We start from the raw sequence: 12,551 nt of genomic DNA on the forward strand, positions 1-12,551 counted from the left end.
ATTCTTCTGCCAACCTACAGGTTATGTCATTTGGTCGAGTGAGGGCAATTTGGCTCTATCACAGAATTCTATATTCAATTAGTCATCTCTGGTGGAACCACGAAAGATCTCTCCAGAAGGGTTTATCTGTAGAATGCTTTCCCGCTAAGAAAGTGTTCCTCACACCAACACATTTATGCTGTGGAATATAAGCTCAGCATGAGTGCCTGGAATCACTTAGCTCAGCAGAATGTTCCAGTGATTTCAAGCATGTTGTGTTTCCGCACGCCATTTTGAATGCCGTTATCACCGTCGGTGGGATGTTCTGATTGTTTTATGCGCTGAATATCATTGGTGACTGCTCTGTTTTGCTGACCACCGCAGCTCAATGCAATGGCAAATCGTGCTGCAGGGAAAGGCTATGAGAACGAAGACAACTACTCCAATATCAAGTTTCAGTTTATCGGGATAGAAAACATCCATGTTATGAGGAGCAGTCTGCAGAAAATGCTGGAAGGTAAGCCATTGTCTTATGCATGGCATTAAAAAAAATATAGTGAAAGGTTGTAATGTCAAGCAGAATAAGATAGTCTTTTGTTTTTTAAGTTGTTTGCACAGTGATGCTGTTTATATAAGTGGGATAAGTTGAGAAGAGAATATCGTATTGCAAGGACGACTTAAACATTTAAGCCTTTCTCTTATTTTTTGTTAAGTGTCATGGGGAAATGGTTTTTCACTTGGTTAGCAGAGTCAGGCCCTGTCCAGTGTTTAGAGTATACAATGAAAGTGCACAGGAATGTTTTTTCTTTCTCCCTCATGATATTAGTTTAACCCACATTCAAGGCCATTTAGATCAAGCAGTCCTGCATTTAAAGCAATAACTAGCTCTGTTCATGTGTGGACATTGAGTTGTATAAAATGAATCCGAGTGGACAAACGGCCATTAGAAGGGAGGGTATTGGAGGTGCTGGAGGGCCTTGAGTAGCACATTCCTGATTTCCATTCTCCTTCCTGGATTCCCTGGATCAGCTCTCTTGCTCTGAAGCCCAGCAGTCACCTTCACTGGGCTGTTACCCGCCGTAAAACAATCTAATCATTTCTCAAGGGCAGCAAATACTGCAGTGCGCCTGTGCATACATCCCTTCCCCACTTGGCGTCCCTCTCCTCCCCCCTACTACACCCACCCCAGCCCTTCACACCACAGGACACAGCCACTCGGGCTTATGGGGGAGGAAATGACAAAGATGGATTATGTGATGTACAACAGCCATTCTTGTGGCCAAACCAGCCATAAGCTGATTTGCAGAAATTCTGCATTTCAAGCAAAACCAGCCTCCTTTACTGCTTATGCTCCGTGTGATTGTAAAGGCGTGCAAGGAGGAATGTGTTGTCACAGTCACAACTTCTGGCTCTAGTGGGAACCGCAGAGAAAGGGGGCCCTTGGGGTCCTGGAGAGGCTGCGAATGCTATGCTCGCTCTTGGGGGGAAGGCCCTGAAAAGGTGGAACTGCGTGTGAGGACAGTGGGCTGCCTGAACAGGAAACTTGGGTTGGAATGGAGGAGGACAAAGAAAGTGCTGAATTCCTTTTTTCTAGGGGTACACATTTGCTCTCAGTTAGTATGAAGTTCTCTAATTCATAGGAAGGAAAGGGAGTAGTGAGAGCCTGCCAGTGGGGCTGGAGGGCCTTGAGCAACACATTCCTGATTTCCATTCTCCTTCTTGGATTCCCTGGGTCTGCTCTCTTGCTTTGAAGCCCAGAAGTCACCTTCACTGGGCTGTTACCTGCCATAAAACGAGAAACTTGGACTAATAATTTCTCCGGGTCCTTCCAGCAGTGTCGGGTCTGTGACTCTACGGGTTGCAAATATTTGAATCATGTACATTTGAATAATTAGATAACATCTCATCCTAAACCTGAAAAAAAAATCTGCCCCAGAGAATCTCTGCCTTATTTTCACATATCATCTGCCATGTCCCAGACCACTGTAACAATATCATGGGCATGATTTTTGAGGCCCCCCCCCTTTTTTTTTAAAGATTTTATTTATTTGAGAGAAAGAGACAGAGACACAGAGCATGAGCAGGGGGAGGGGCAGAGAGAGAGGGACAAATACCCCCTGGTAAGTGGGGAGCTGGACATGGGGCTCAATCCCAGGACACTGAGATCATGACCTGAGCTGAAGGCAGACCCTTAACAGACTAAGCCATCCAGGAGCCCTGATTGTTTGAGCTTCTTAAACTTCTGGAGATAATCATGGGCAGTGTGTCTGTCCTTGCTATAAGTTGTGCCTTTTAGGTGTCAAAAAATCGGACTAGCTTTGTCCTGTTATTAAAAGGGTACTCTAACATTAGTATGAAAGGTGTGCATCACTGCCAGAATCATCAAAAAACATCTAGGGTGATACGCTTCATATTTTTTTTTTTTAAAGATTTTATTTATTTATTTGACAGAGAGAGATCACAAGTAGGCAGAGAGGCAGGCAGAGAGAGAGAAGAGGAAGCAGGCTCCCCGCTGAGCAGAGAGCCCGATGCGGGGCTCGATCCCAGGACCCTGAGATCATGACCTGAGCCGAAGGCAGCGGCCTAACCCACTGAGCCACCCAGGTGCCCCACGCTTCATATTTTTCATTTAGTGATTTCGTAAGCGGACTTCGGACAACACACATTTTCTTCAATGTACAAAGGAGCTCTTAGAAATTTTTGTAACCTATCCCTCTGACTTTAGTTTTGGAACTAGTGCTTATCTGGTCTCTTATTAGGAACCATTCCTCCTGTCCTTCTATCTGTGGTCTGACTGTCTCCTTCGACAGGACAGCAAACTGACCGAGTCCTGTAGTGCAGTCCCTGTAACGTGAGGGATCACGGTAACTGGACATCACTTTCCAGCCCTCTGTCAGCGCAGTAAGCAAGGACAACCTTCTGGATGCCTTTCAGGGAACTTGACCAATGTTTGACTATCTGTTTTTACCAAGTAAATTATAAACCACTTGTGGAGGCTCAGCTGATGAAGTGATGCAATCAGTCCCCCCTTCTAGGGCTTTTCCTGCTTCCAGCAGCCATCCTTGGCGTCAAAGAGATTGGAAGATTTGTGCTGCTGGCAACTTGGTAGGAAGTGTGCTAGTACATTTTTATTTGTAGTTATTATTGCCTTTGATTTTTTTTAACTACTGCTAATTAATATTATCAGAATAGAATTTGAATAATAGAAGAGAAAAAATTGTTTGCATTCTGGCTCTGTCTGTGAGCAAGAGCAGCAGGATATTTCATCAGAAACTGAAATTTAGGACCAAGCTCACATCCGATATAGTTCCTTTTATAGAGCTCACTTAATTTTAACTTTGATTTATAAGTCCTAAAGCAAACTGTGTTGTGGTATTCATACGTCCCAATGAGATAGTAATGATGCCTTCTAGTTACGTAGCAATTTTGCAATTGATTGTTTTCTACTGGGCTTTCCCTTTTGATCATATAATGTTTTTCCCTCAAATAATAAAATATTTTCTTTTTTTATCGGAACAGTCAATAAGAAAGCCCATGCTTCTCTCCATGTGGACCTCTCTTTATATGTTATTCACAACATGGCAGGTTATTTTTTCAAAGCATAAGTCTCTAGTTCTAGAATCTAGAATCTAGTATAATATATGTGTGTGTGTGCGTGTGTATATATATTTATATAAATATATATATATATTTCTTTCCTTAAGTGGACTCCACACTGGAGCCCAACACAGGGCTTGAATTCATGACTCTGAGATCAAGATCTGAGGTGACATCAAGAGCTGGACACTTAAGTGACTAAGCCACCCAGACGTCCCATATTTAAAAATATTTTTATATTACATACTTAAAATTTAATTTCATTTAAAACATGCATTTCCCAGGATCTCATAACAAAGCAGGATTTGAGCCTAGTGCTTTCTATCATGTTAGAGCACTCTTCACTGATTTGTGGATATGGTGTTAGGCTCATGGTAACCCACATAGTAACCCACCCACATAGTAATGGTGTGGTAGCATCTGCGATGTGATTACTATGTACTGGACACTCTTTTTATTTTCTCAGGTGTATTTATTCAGTGGTCTTCGTGGCAGTCTTGTTAGAGCTATTCTCTCTTTTTTAATGCAATTAGCCAACATATAGTACTTCATTTGTTTTTGATATAGTATGCAATGATTCATTAGTTTTGTATAAGACACAGTTCTGATTAGATCACGTGCCCTCCTTAATACCCATCACCCAGTAACCCCATTCCCCACCCCTCCCCTTCCGCAGGCCTCAGTTTGTTTCCCCGAGTGCACTCTCTCATGGTTTGTCCCCCTCTGTGAGGGAGACTGTGTTCCCTCCCTTCCCCTTTTATCCTTTGCACTGTTTCTTATATTCCACATGAGGGAAACCATAAGATAATTGTCTTTCTCTGATTGATCTATTTCACTCAGTATAATTCCCTCCAGTTCCATCCATGTTGATGCAAATGGTGGGTATTTATCCCTTCTGATGGCTGAGTAATACTCCATCGTATATATGGACTGTATCTTCTTTACCCACTCGTCTGTTGAAGGACATCTCAGCTCCTTCCACAGTTTGGCTATTGTGGACATTGATGCTATGAACATTGGGTGCATGTGCCCCTTCGGATCACTACATCTGTATCTTTAGGGCAAATCCCCAGCAGTGCAATTACTGGGTTGTAGGGTAGCTCAATTATTAACTTCTTGAGGAAACTCCATACCAGTTTCCAGAATGTCCTCATTTTAAAGAGGAGGAAATTGAGGTCAGAGGCTAAGGATCTCACGCAAGCTCACAGCAGTAGACGACAGAACGGAAGATTCTCACCTGATCAGTATGCGTTCAGATGCCATACTCGTAACCACTTGGCTTTATGGTCTCTCTAGGTAGCTGATTGGGTAGAAAGTGTCCTGGCCTAAGAGTCTAAAGATCTGGGTTTGGGCTCTTGCTTTATAGTCTCTGAATAAACTTAAACAAACCTCATTTCCTGTATTTATAAAAGAACATTAACAATATATCATCTCTAACTTACCGATTGAAAAAGTTTCTTGCAAACTATGAAGTGTTTTCTTTCCAGTGTAAGGTCTATTATGCTTTCTCTTGAGAGATAATACTTCATTTGGAAGTAAGTACTGAGTAAATGGGTAGGTTAGTGGGCTATAGATTAATTTAGTCAGCCAGACTTTTTATAGGTAACTTTTCTCAGTTTCTTTATTCAAGAGACACAGAGTAAGATAGCACAATTTCAGAGGCATGGAAGTGCTTGCCTTATGTTATGGTCAATGTCCACTCAGCAAAAGCCCATCAAAAATAATTTAATAAACCACCTGTCAGGCTTTGTGGATGTTTTCTCAACAAATTATTTCACAGAGATACAAACCTTAGCCCCATGGCACGTCATATGGGAATGGGTCCAGAGCACAGGAAGAAAGGCCCGTGTCCGTTCTGCGATTTGGGCAACACTACAGTGAAGAGCTGTTCGAAACGGACCAGACTCGGTGCAATTTAAGACTAGAATCTTTTTAGCAGGCGCCAAAGTGTAACCGCACTTGTCATATCCCCTGGAACTGTGGGCATTGACGGGAGACGTTTTGTGGCAAAATCAGGCGGCCCCAGAGATCATATCTGAGCTGCACTTCTGTGTGAAGGTTCTAAGGCCCATTATTCAGAGCCTTCATCAGGTGTAGAAAGGATGGTTGAAAGAAGAGAATTTTGAAGATGTCATGGAGGCGGCGGGTATTATGGTCTCCGACTTAATTGCTCTGGTCTCCCTCCCAAGTTGCTTTGGGTGCACCAAGATCTAGAAATGAACAGTCCCTAACACACCCACACACTTCTTTCTGCTCAGAGTTAAGGCTGTGGTTATCAGTTAAAATGTCCCTTTTGTTGGAGACTTTTTTTTTTTTTTTAAGATTTTATTTATTTATTTGACAGACAGAGATCACAAGTAGGCAGAGAGGCAGGCAGAGAGAGAGGGGGAAGCAGGCTCCTTGCTGAGCAGAGAGCCCAATGTGGGGCTTGATCCCAGGACCCTGAGATCATGACCTGAGCCGAAGGCAGAGGCTTTAACCTGCTGTGCCACCCAGGCGCCCCTGTTGGAGACTTTCTTGCTCACCTCATGTCTTTCTGAGGTGATGGCTAATTCAACCCAGAAGAAATGGAGCGCTTCAACTCTACAGATATTCGGATTTAAGTTTTTCATTTTAAAGTATTTCCTATTACATCGCCTACTAGTTGATGGAGTTCTACCAGATAGGAGCTAATAAAAGGCTATAAAGCTCATCTTTTTTTTTTTTTTCTGTTCCCTATATTTGGACTTTTTACCACTATTAATTTCCTCAATTACTAACCTATTAGATGAGACAGTCAGCAGGACCTGGCTGAAAGTCTGGTTATTATCCTTTAAAATTAAGCAACAAAGCATGGTTTTCCACAAAGAAAACCCAATTTTCCATTAAAATGGAACTAGATAGCTTCAATCCAAGGCTTTTCAGAGAGCCTTCCACGTGACCAACAGACCTGTCCTGTCAGGCTTTACTCGTTATCAATTCATGGTCACTTGGAGGAAAGAAATGGATCAAGAGCATGTACCTTGCTCTCTGTGGTGTTGTAAGAGAATGTAGAATGTGGCCGATGAGAGCTGGGTGGTATCAGCTAATCTGTACAAGCATATCGTAAGCATTAAGGCACAGAGGAAAGAGCATTGTCCCTTGGGGGCATATGGGCTGTAGACTGGACTCCAGTTCAATAATTTACTGACTGTGTAACTATGGATGATAACTTGGTAAACTTTAACACCTCTCCAACTGCAAATTGGGAGTAACTAATACCCTGTATGGTAGAGAATGTTTGTCGAGTAGCAGGCATAATCCCAGTTTAGAGTAAGTACGACATTAAGTCGGGGCTCCTGAAGTTCTCCCAGACATTCCTCTGTACATCAGATAGTTACTGAGGGTTTTCTACATGCTGGGCATTGGGTAGAAAAATTCATTCATTAATACAAAATGATGTATTGATTTTGATGGAGAGCAAAAATCGTGGGCAGGGGAACAGATGATGCTTGCTTGTTACTGAGGTCTATCCCGGGGTACGGCAGCCAGTCGAATGTTTTAACTGGGCATCAAAGCCAAGGACTTCATGTCTGGGTGACATCAAAGAGAGGACAACAGGGCGCCTGGGTGGCTCAGTGGGTTAAGCCTCTGCCTTCAGCTCAGGTCATGATCTCAGGGTCCTGGGATCAAGTCCCGAATCAGGCTCTCTGCTCAGCAGGGAGCCTGCGTCCCCCCCCTCTCTCTCTGCCTGCCTCTGCCTACTTGTGATCTTTCTCTCTGTGTGTGCCAAATAAATAAATAAAATTTTTAAAAAAAGAGAGAGGACAACAAAGTGATTTAATAAGAGAATTGTGGCTATTTTCATCCTAATTATGCTGTCCTTTGATGTTCACTGAGACAATTCAAAGATTAACTTCACCCTCAGAATTTATTTTGTTAATCATGATGATTAGTTTTTGGGTAACAAGGGCCTTTACAAAAGGAATGCTTGCAGAAGACAGTGCCTCCCATGCAACTAAAGATAGACATGATTAATTTTAGTGACAAGGCGAGCTGTTTTTCCATAAGGCTGTAGTTGGGATCTGGCAATTCCGTATTTGCTTGCCAGCAATGGTAAGGTTTGAGATTTGGGGAGAACGTTGATCCTGGCAGCTTTCACAGCAGGTCTGTTGAGCTGCCCACTTGCTGCCACTGTCTTCATCTTACATGATCCCTGAGCTTTCTCTCCAGGGCCTGCCGCTAATACTTTCTATCCACCCGGACTTCCTAACCTTTCAGCATTTTCTCCCAGTCTAACCTTCTCTATTTTCACTTAAGTTTCCTATTTAGACTTTAAGCCTTACCTTCAGTTAACTTCCTGTTCATCCTGACTCAGTTGGCATAGTGACTTAATTATTCTCTCTTTGTAGTGGAAAAATATATGGAAATTGGAGTCAAGGGAGTTAGATTCCGATCAAGTGTCCTTACTGGGCTGCTAGCATCGAACCTGTTCCTTTTCTGTAAGTTGAGAAAATCAGACCTAGTGTAGATGGGAGGTTGTGTCAGTTCATTGAGAGAAAACTAAGCCCCAAGCCTTATAGACCGTAGATGTAATATAAATGGGCACATATATACTTTTTATTTGCCACAAGTGGTGTTTTTAGACACAAATTCACATGCAAAGCTCATAAATGCTGAGGGCATTCTTTTGTGAACCTGCTGCTAGATTTCCTTTAGGACAATGGTAATTAGTATTATTGGAATGTATGTGTGTACATGCTTTCATGTTTATTAGCAGCTGGACACACACACACACACACACTTGTGCCTATGAGTACTTGTGTATACTATTGTATTGTATACTATTATATTGTATACACTATTGTATATTCTCAGTGCTATGAACGCTAGCAGTGCTAACACAGGTATCAAGAATTTAGGCTTGATTGCACCTTACCTATTTATATGATCACCAAATTCCTTAAAGGAAAACAAGGCTGTACAAAGTTGGGTTTTGTGGCATTATTGTATACCAGTTCAGAAAACAGCACTCATGCCCTAGGCTGGAGTCGTTTTAAAGAATAATCACTAATCTTGTTGGCATCCTGTGAAGACGCTAAAATGCAAAGCTCTCCATTATATAGAGTTCTCTATAAAGAGGGCCCACGGTGCTTGGCCTGGGGAGGGAGGGGCATACCACTAACATTAATAAATTGAATAGAGTCTGTGCAGAGCTCAGAAGTTTAATCTGTGTCACCGTGGTGGGCTCTGAGTAGAAGGCAAACCATCAAACAGGCTTAACCAAACATTTCCATGTCAAGAGTCCATCATAAAATCCTCTTTGAATGGGTTCACCTGCTGGATGTTCAGTGAAGGGAGATTATTATCCTTTTACCAGTTCTCTGAAGAGCATTTCATTGGGCTTGGTGTTTTGACTCCAAAATGGGAAAGGGGCAAATCAACACATTAACAGAACTCAGGTGGCTGGCAGGCTGGTCATTAAGGGAGGGCCATGAACTCTTCAACTTCAGGTTTTAGGAGACAAGAAAGAGTGATCTCCTGGGGTCCAGATGGAGACCGTCTTTGCATCCTCCTGGATCCCACCCAGCAACTGTACACGAGGAAAGGAGATTGGTATTAGTGACTTTCTTAAAGAAGATCAGGCAAGGCCTATTTTCTTCCAAGTAAATTTCTTATTTCCTCTTATTTCCTTATGTCCTATAATTATCTTTTCTTTTTTTTTTAATGTTATCTTTTTATATGTTATCCATATATGTTTATGGATATGTTTATGGATATGGTTGCTCTTTTACGTAAAACAAATATTGTTAGACCTGGGCATTAAACTCCCGCTCAGTAAGTACGATTCTCTGTGGCATATGCCTCTGATGTCAGCTGAAATGAACTTCGTTCAGCAAAATGGTTTGTAAATATTGGTTTGGGTTTGGCAACAAGAGTGAACAAATCAGTATTTCTGCCTTATCCTGAGTTTATCCAAACAAACCCACCAGTTTTATATTTAAAAGTGCAGGCACTGATTGTTTGAGTCTCAAGTGTTCCCCCATCTGTCCGTGTGTATCAATCATCTGTAGAGCTGTTTGCTCTCACCCGGCCACTCAGCCTTTGGCGGGAGAACACCCTTACAGTGGTTACCTTGCCCGAAAACCTGGTGAGGTTAGTTCACTTAAAGTACACAGCTTTAGTGTTCCTGAAAACAGAAATGTTCAACAAGGAGCCATTCTCAGTGTGGGAAGAAGGAAGCTGGTCTGGCAGGAGATCCAGCAGCTTGTCTCGTTGCTGAGTGAGCTAAGTGAAGAGCGAAACACTGGAACATTCTTTCTGGCAGTACCTTTTAGGACCCGGTTTCTGTGAGCTCTCTGTTCCTCTCCTGCTTTTGGCCCAGACCATCTCCAGGTTAGCTGGAAAGCCTGGTGTCTTATTTTAAAACTTGCTGTCATTTCCATGCCTTGTGGGAAGAGAAGGTGAAAAGGATCATTTGTTCTTGGGCTGAGCTTCAGGGTTTGGATGCCAAGATATCCCTCAGGCTCCCTGGACCTTCTGAAATAAACAGGAATGCCAACTAGCCCTAAGCCCTAAATAACAACTGGAAAGTTTGGCCTATTTAGTGAAAAGAAAAAACAACAAACTGTTTGCAAGGTAATGTTATCTGTGAAAGATTTAAAGGAATCAGTGGAGTCCTGAGACTCTACCTGGTGGCATGTGTGTATTTTAGGATTAAGTTGAACACTTTGGGTCATGGCCTGGGGTTAAACAGAAAGACCAAAGAGGAGGAGCCCAGGGAGTGGTGAGAGGGCCCTTCCGGTGCTGGAATTTCAGGCCTTTCCCTCCGGGCTGGGTGCACAGGCAGAGGCGAGCCTGCCCCCTGCAGGAACCAAGTGGTACTGCCGGGCAGTGTCACGGGAGGGAAGGCAGGCCTTGCCGTTTTAACTGGAGGCTGTCGGTCTGTCTTTCCATCAGATTCCAAACTGGGTACACACCCCTGAGCTCGCAGGAGAACTTAGGAGGTGCACCCCGACTAGCTGGCTGCACGGCATCAACTTCGTTGCACTCTCCTTCCTAAAGCTGCCTGCCGTGCCTTGGGAGGCTCTTTTGGCCCAGGCTGGAAGCCATCCCTCCTTTGCCATTTCCCCCTCCTAAATGCCCTTTTTGCCGACTTTGCAAAAGACAGATACACCTTTTATCACCTCCTCAGTCATTACAATGTATTATTCCAGGGCGCATGAGAGAGTACCTAATTTAAAACATTATTGTGGGGGTACATGTGCAGAAACGTTTGAAGACTGCTAATCAGGTTAATCTTCCCCCAACGTCGCTGCTGTCCCAGAGAAGTATAATGGAAGTCACGCGTGTGGACAACATTTGAAATTTCACATTTTCTAGTGGCCGCATCAAAAAGTTAAAGGAAATGGGCAAATTTTCATAATACATTTGTATTTAACTTGATATATCCCAAATATTATCATTTCAACATGTAGTCAAAACAGAAGCTACTAGTGAGATCCTTTTTTTTTTTAAAGATTATTTATTTATTTATTTGACAGAGCTCACAAGAAGGCAGAGAAGCAGGAGGAGAGAGAGAGGGAAGCAGGCTCCCTGCTGAGCAGAGAGCCGGATGCAGGGCTTGATCCCAGGACCCTGAGACCATGACCTGAGCCGAAGGCAGAGGCTTAAACCACTGAGCCACCCGGGTGCCCCAGTGAGATACTTTTTATCCTTTTTTTCATACTGAGTATTTCACGTTTAGGATCTACTTTGCACTCACAGTGTTTCTCAGTTCAGACTCGCTCCATTTCGGATATTCAACAGCCACATGGGACTAGCGGCTGCCGCACTGCACAGTACGGCTCTGAGGGACAAAGTGTGTAAACTTTAAGTTGATAGTAGGTGGGAGACAAGGACCATTTAGAGTGGTTCGTGTGTGAATTTCAAAAAATAATATAACTGAGATCGATAGACATTGCTTAAGAGCATGTACTTTGGAGCCAGACTGAATCCGAGCCTCGCCGCTTATCAGCTAGTGACCTTGGACAAGTTACCTAACCTCTCTTTGCATTGGTTTCCACTTTTATAAATAAGGATAATAATAGTACCTTCTTCATATGATTTCTAGGATGATTAGAAAACTATTGTATAGAAAGCACCTGGAGGGGCGCCTGGGTGGCTCAGTCGGTTAAGCGTCTGCCTTTGGCTCAGGTCATGACGACAGGGTCCTGGGATCGAGCCCCGCATTTGGTTCCCTGCTCAGCAGGAAGGCTGCTTCTCCCTTTCCCTCTCCCTCGGCCTGCTGCTCCCCCTGCCTGTGTTCTCTCTGTCAAATAAATAAAATACATTAAAAAAAAAAAAAAAAAAGCACCTGGAGGACTATCTGGCACCTGGTAAGTACTATTTAAGTTTCGCCATTATTATTACTTAGTAGAGGTACGATTTCTAGTTACACCCACCAGGGTAGCCCTGGGGTGGTGGCAGACACTCGGCTTCTTGGTTAGAGGCCTTGGGCTCTCCTGCCATTGACCACTTTGTGTTCTGACCTTTCTAAGCCTCAGCTCTGAGGTGGGGTGTGAATGAGTCTGTACCTCCTAACTGTCAGGACACCGCACTGGACGAACAGATGGTAAAGCATATTTCACGGCGACCATTTCTGAATCTTCTGTCTCCCAGCAAGGGGTATACGCATTAGCTTATTTCACTCTTCAGTTAACACTTTGAGGAAGGCGTTTTATCCCCATGGCACACTTGAGGAAATCAAGGCTTGGTGACTAGCCCAGGTTGCATTGTTGAGAGCACAGAGCTGGAATCTGGATGCTAGAAGATCTGACTCTGAAGCCCATGGCCTTGAATAGGACCACGTGTTGTTGCCCCTGCACACATGGTGATTATTACTAAGCTGTACAAGTTGGTTCACATAAAACTAAAATCTAAGTGAAACACGAGGCCTTCCCAGTTCCCCAAGATATCAGACTGAATATAAAACACCCTCTGATAAGAACATCTAGAAATGCTATATTCAATATAGG

The 12,551-nt window shown here is 43.3% G+C and overlaps 1 protein-coding gene across 1 annotated transcript in view; it reads left to right on the forward strand.

Annotated features, from left to right (window-relative positions):
- The window catches only part of MTMR7 (myotubularin related protein 7), a 107,246-nt gene that overhangs the window by 81,158 nt on the left and 13,537 nt on the right, over nucleotides 1-12,551 (forward strand). Inside the window, exon 7 of the mRNA XM_044225507.1 lies at nucleotides 364-496. Within this exon, the coding sequence (XP_044081442.1) occupies nucleotides 364-496 (133 nt within the window). The remainder of the gene's footprint in view (nucleotides 1-363; nucleotides 497-12,551) is intronic.

The sequence above is a fragment of the Neovison vison genome, chromosome 11 (genome assembly GCF_020171115.1).
Source record: "Neovison vison isolate M4711 chromosome 11, ASM_NN_V1, whole genome shotgun sequence".
Lineage (NCBI taxonomy): Eukaryota > Metazoa > Chordata > Mammalia > Carnivora > Mustelidae > Neogale > Neogale vison.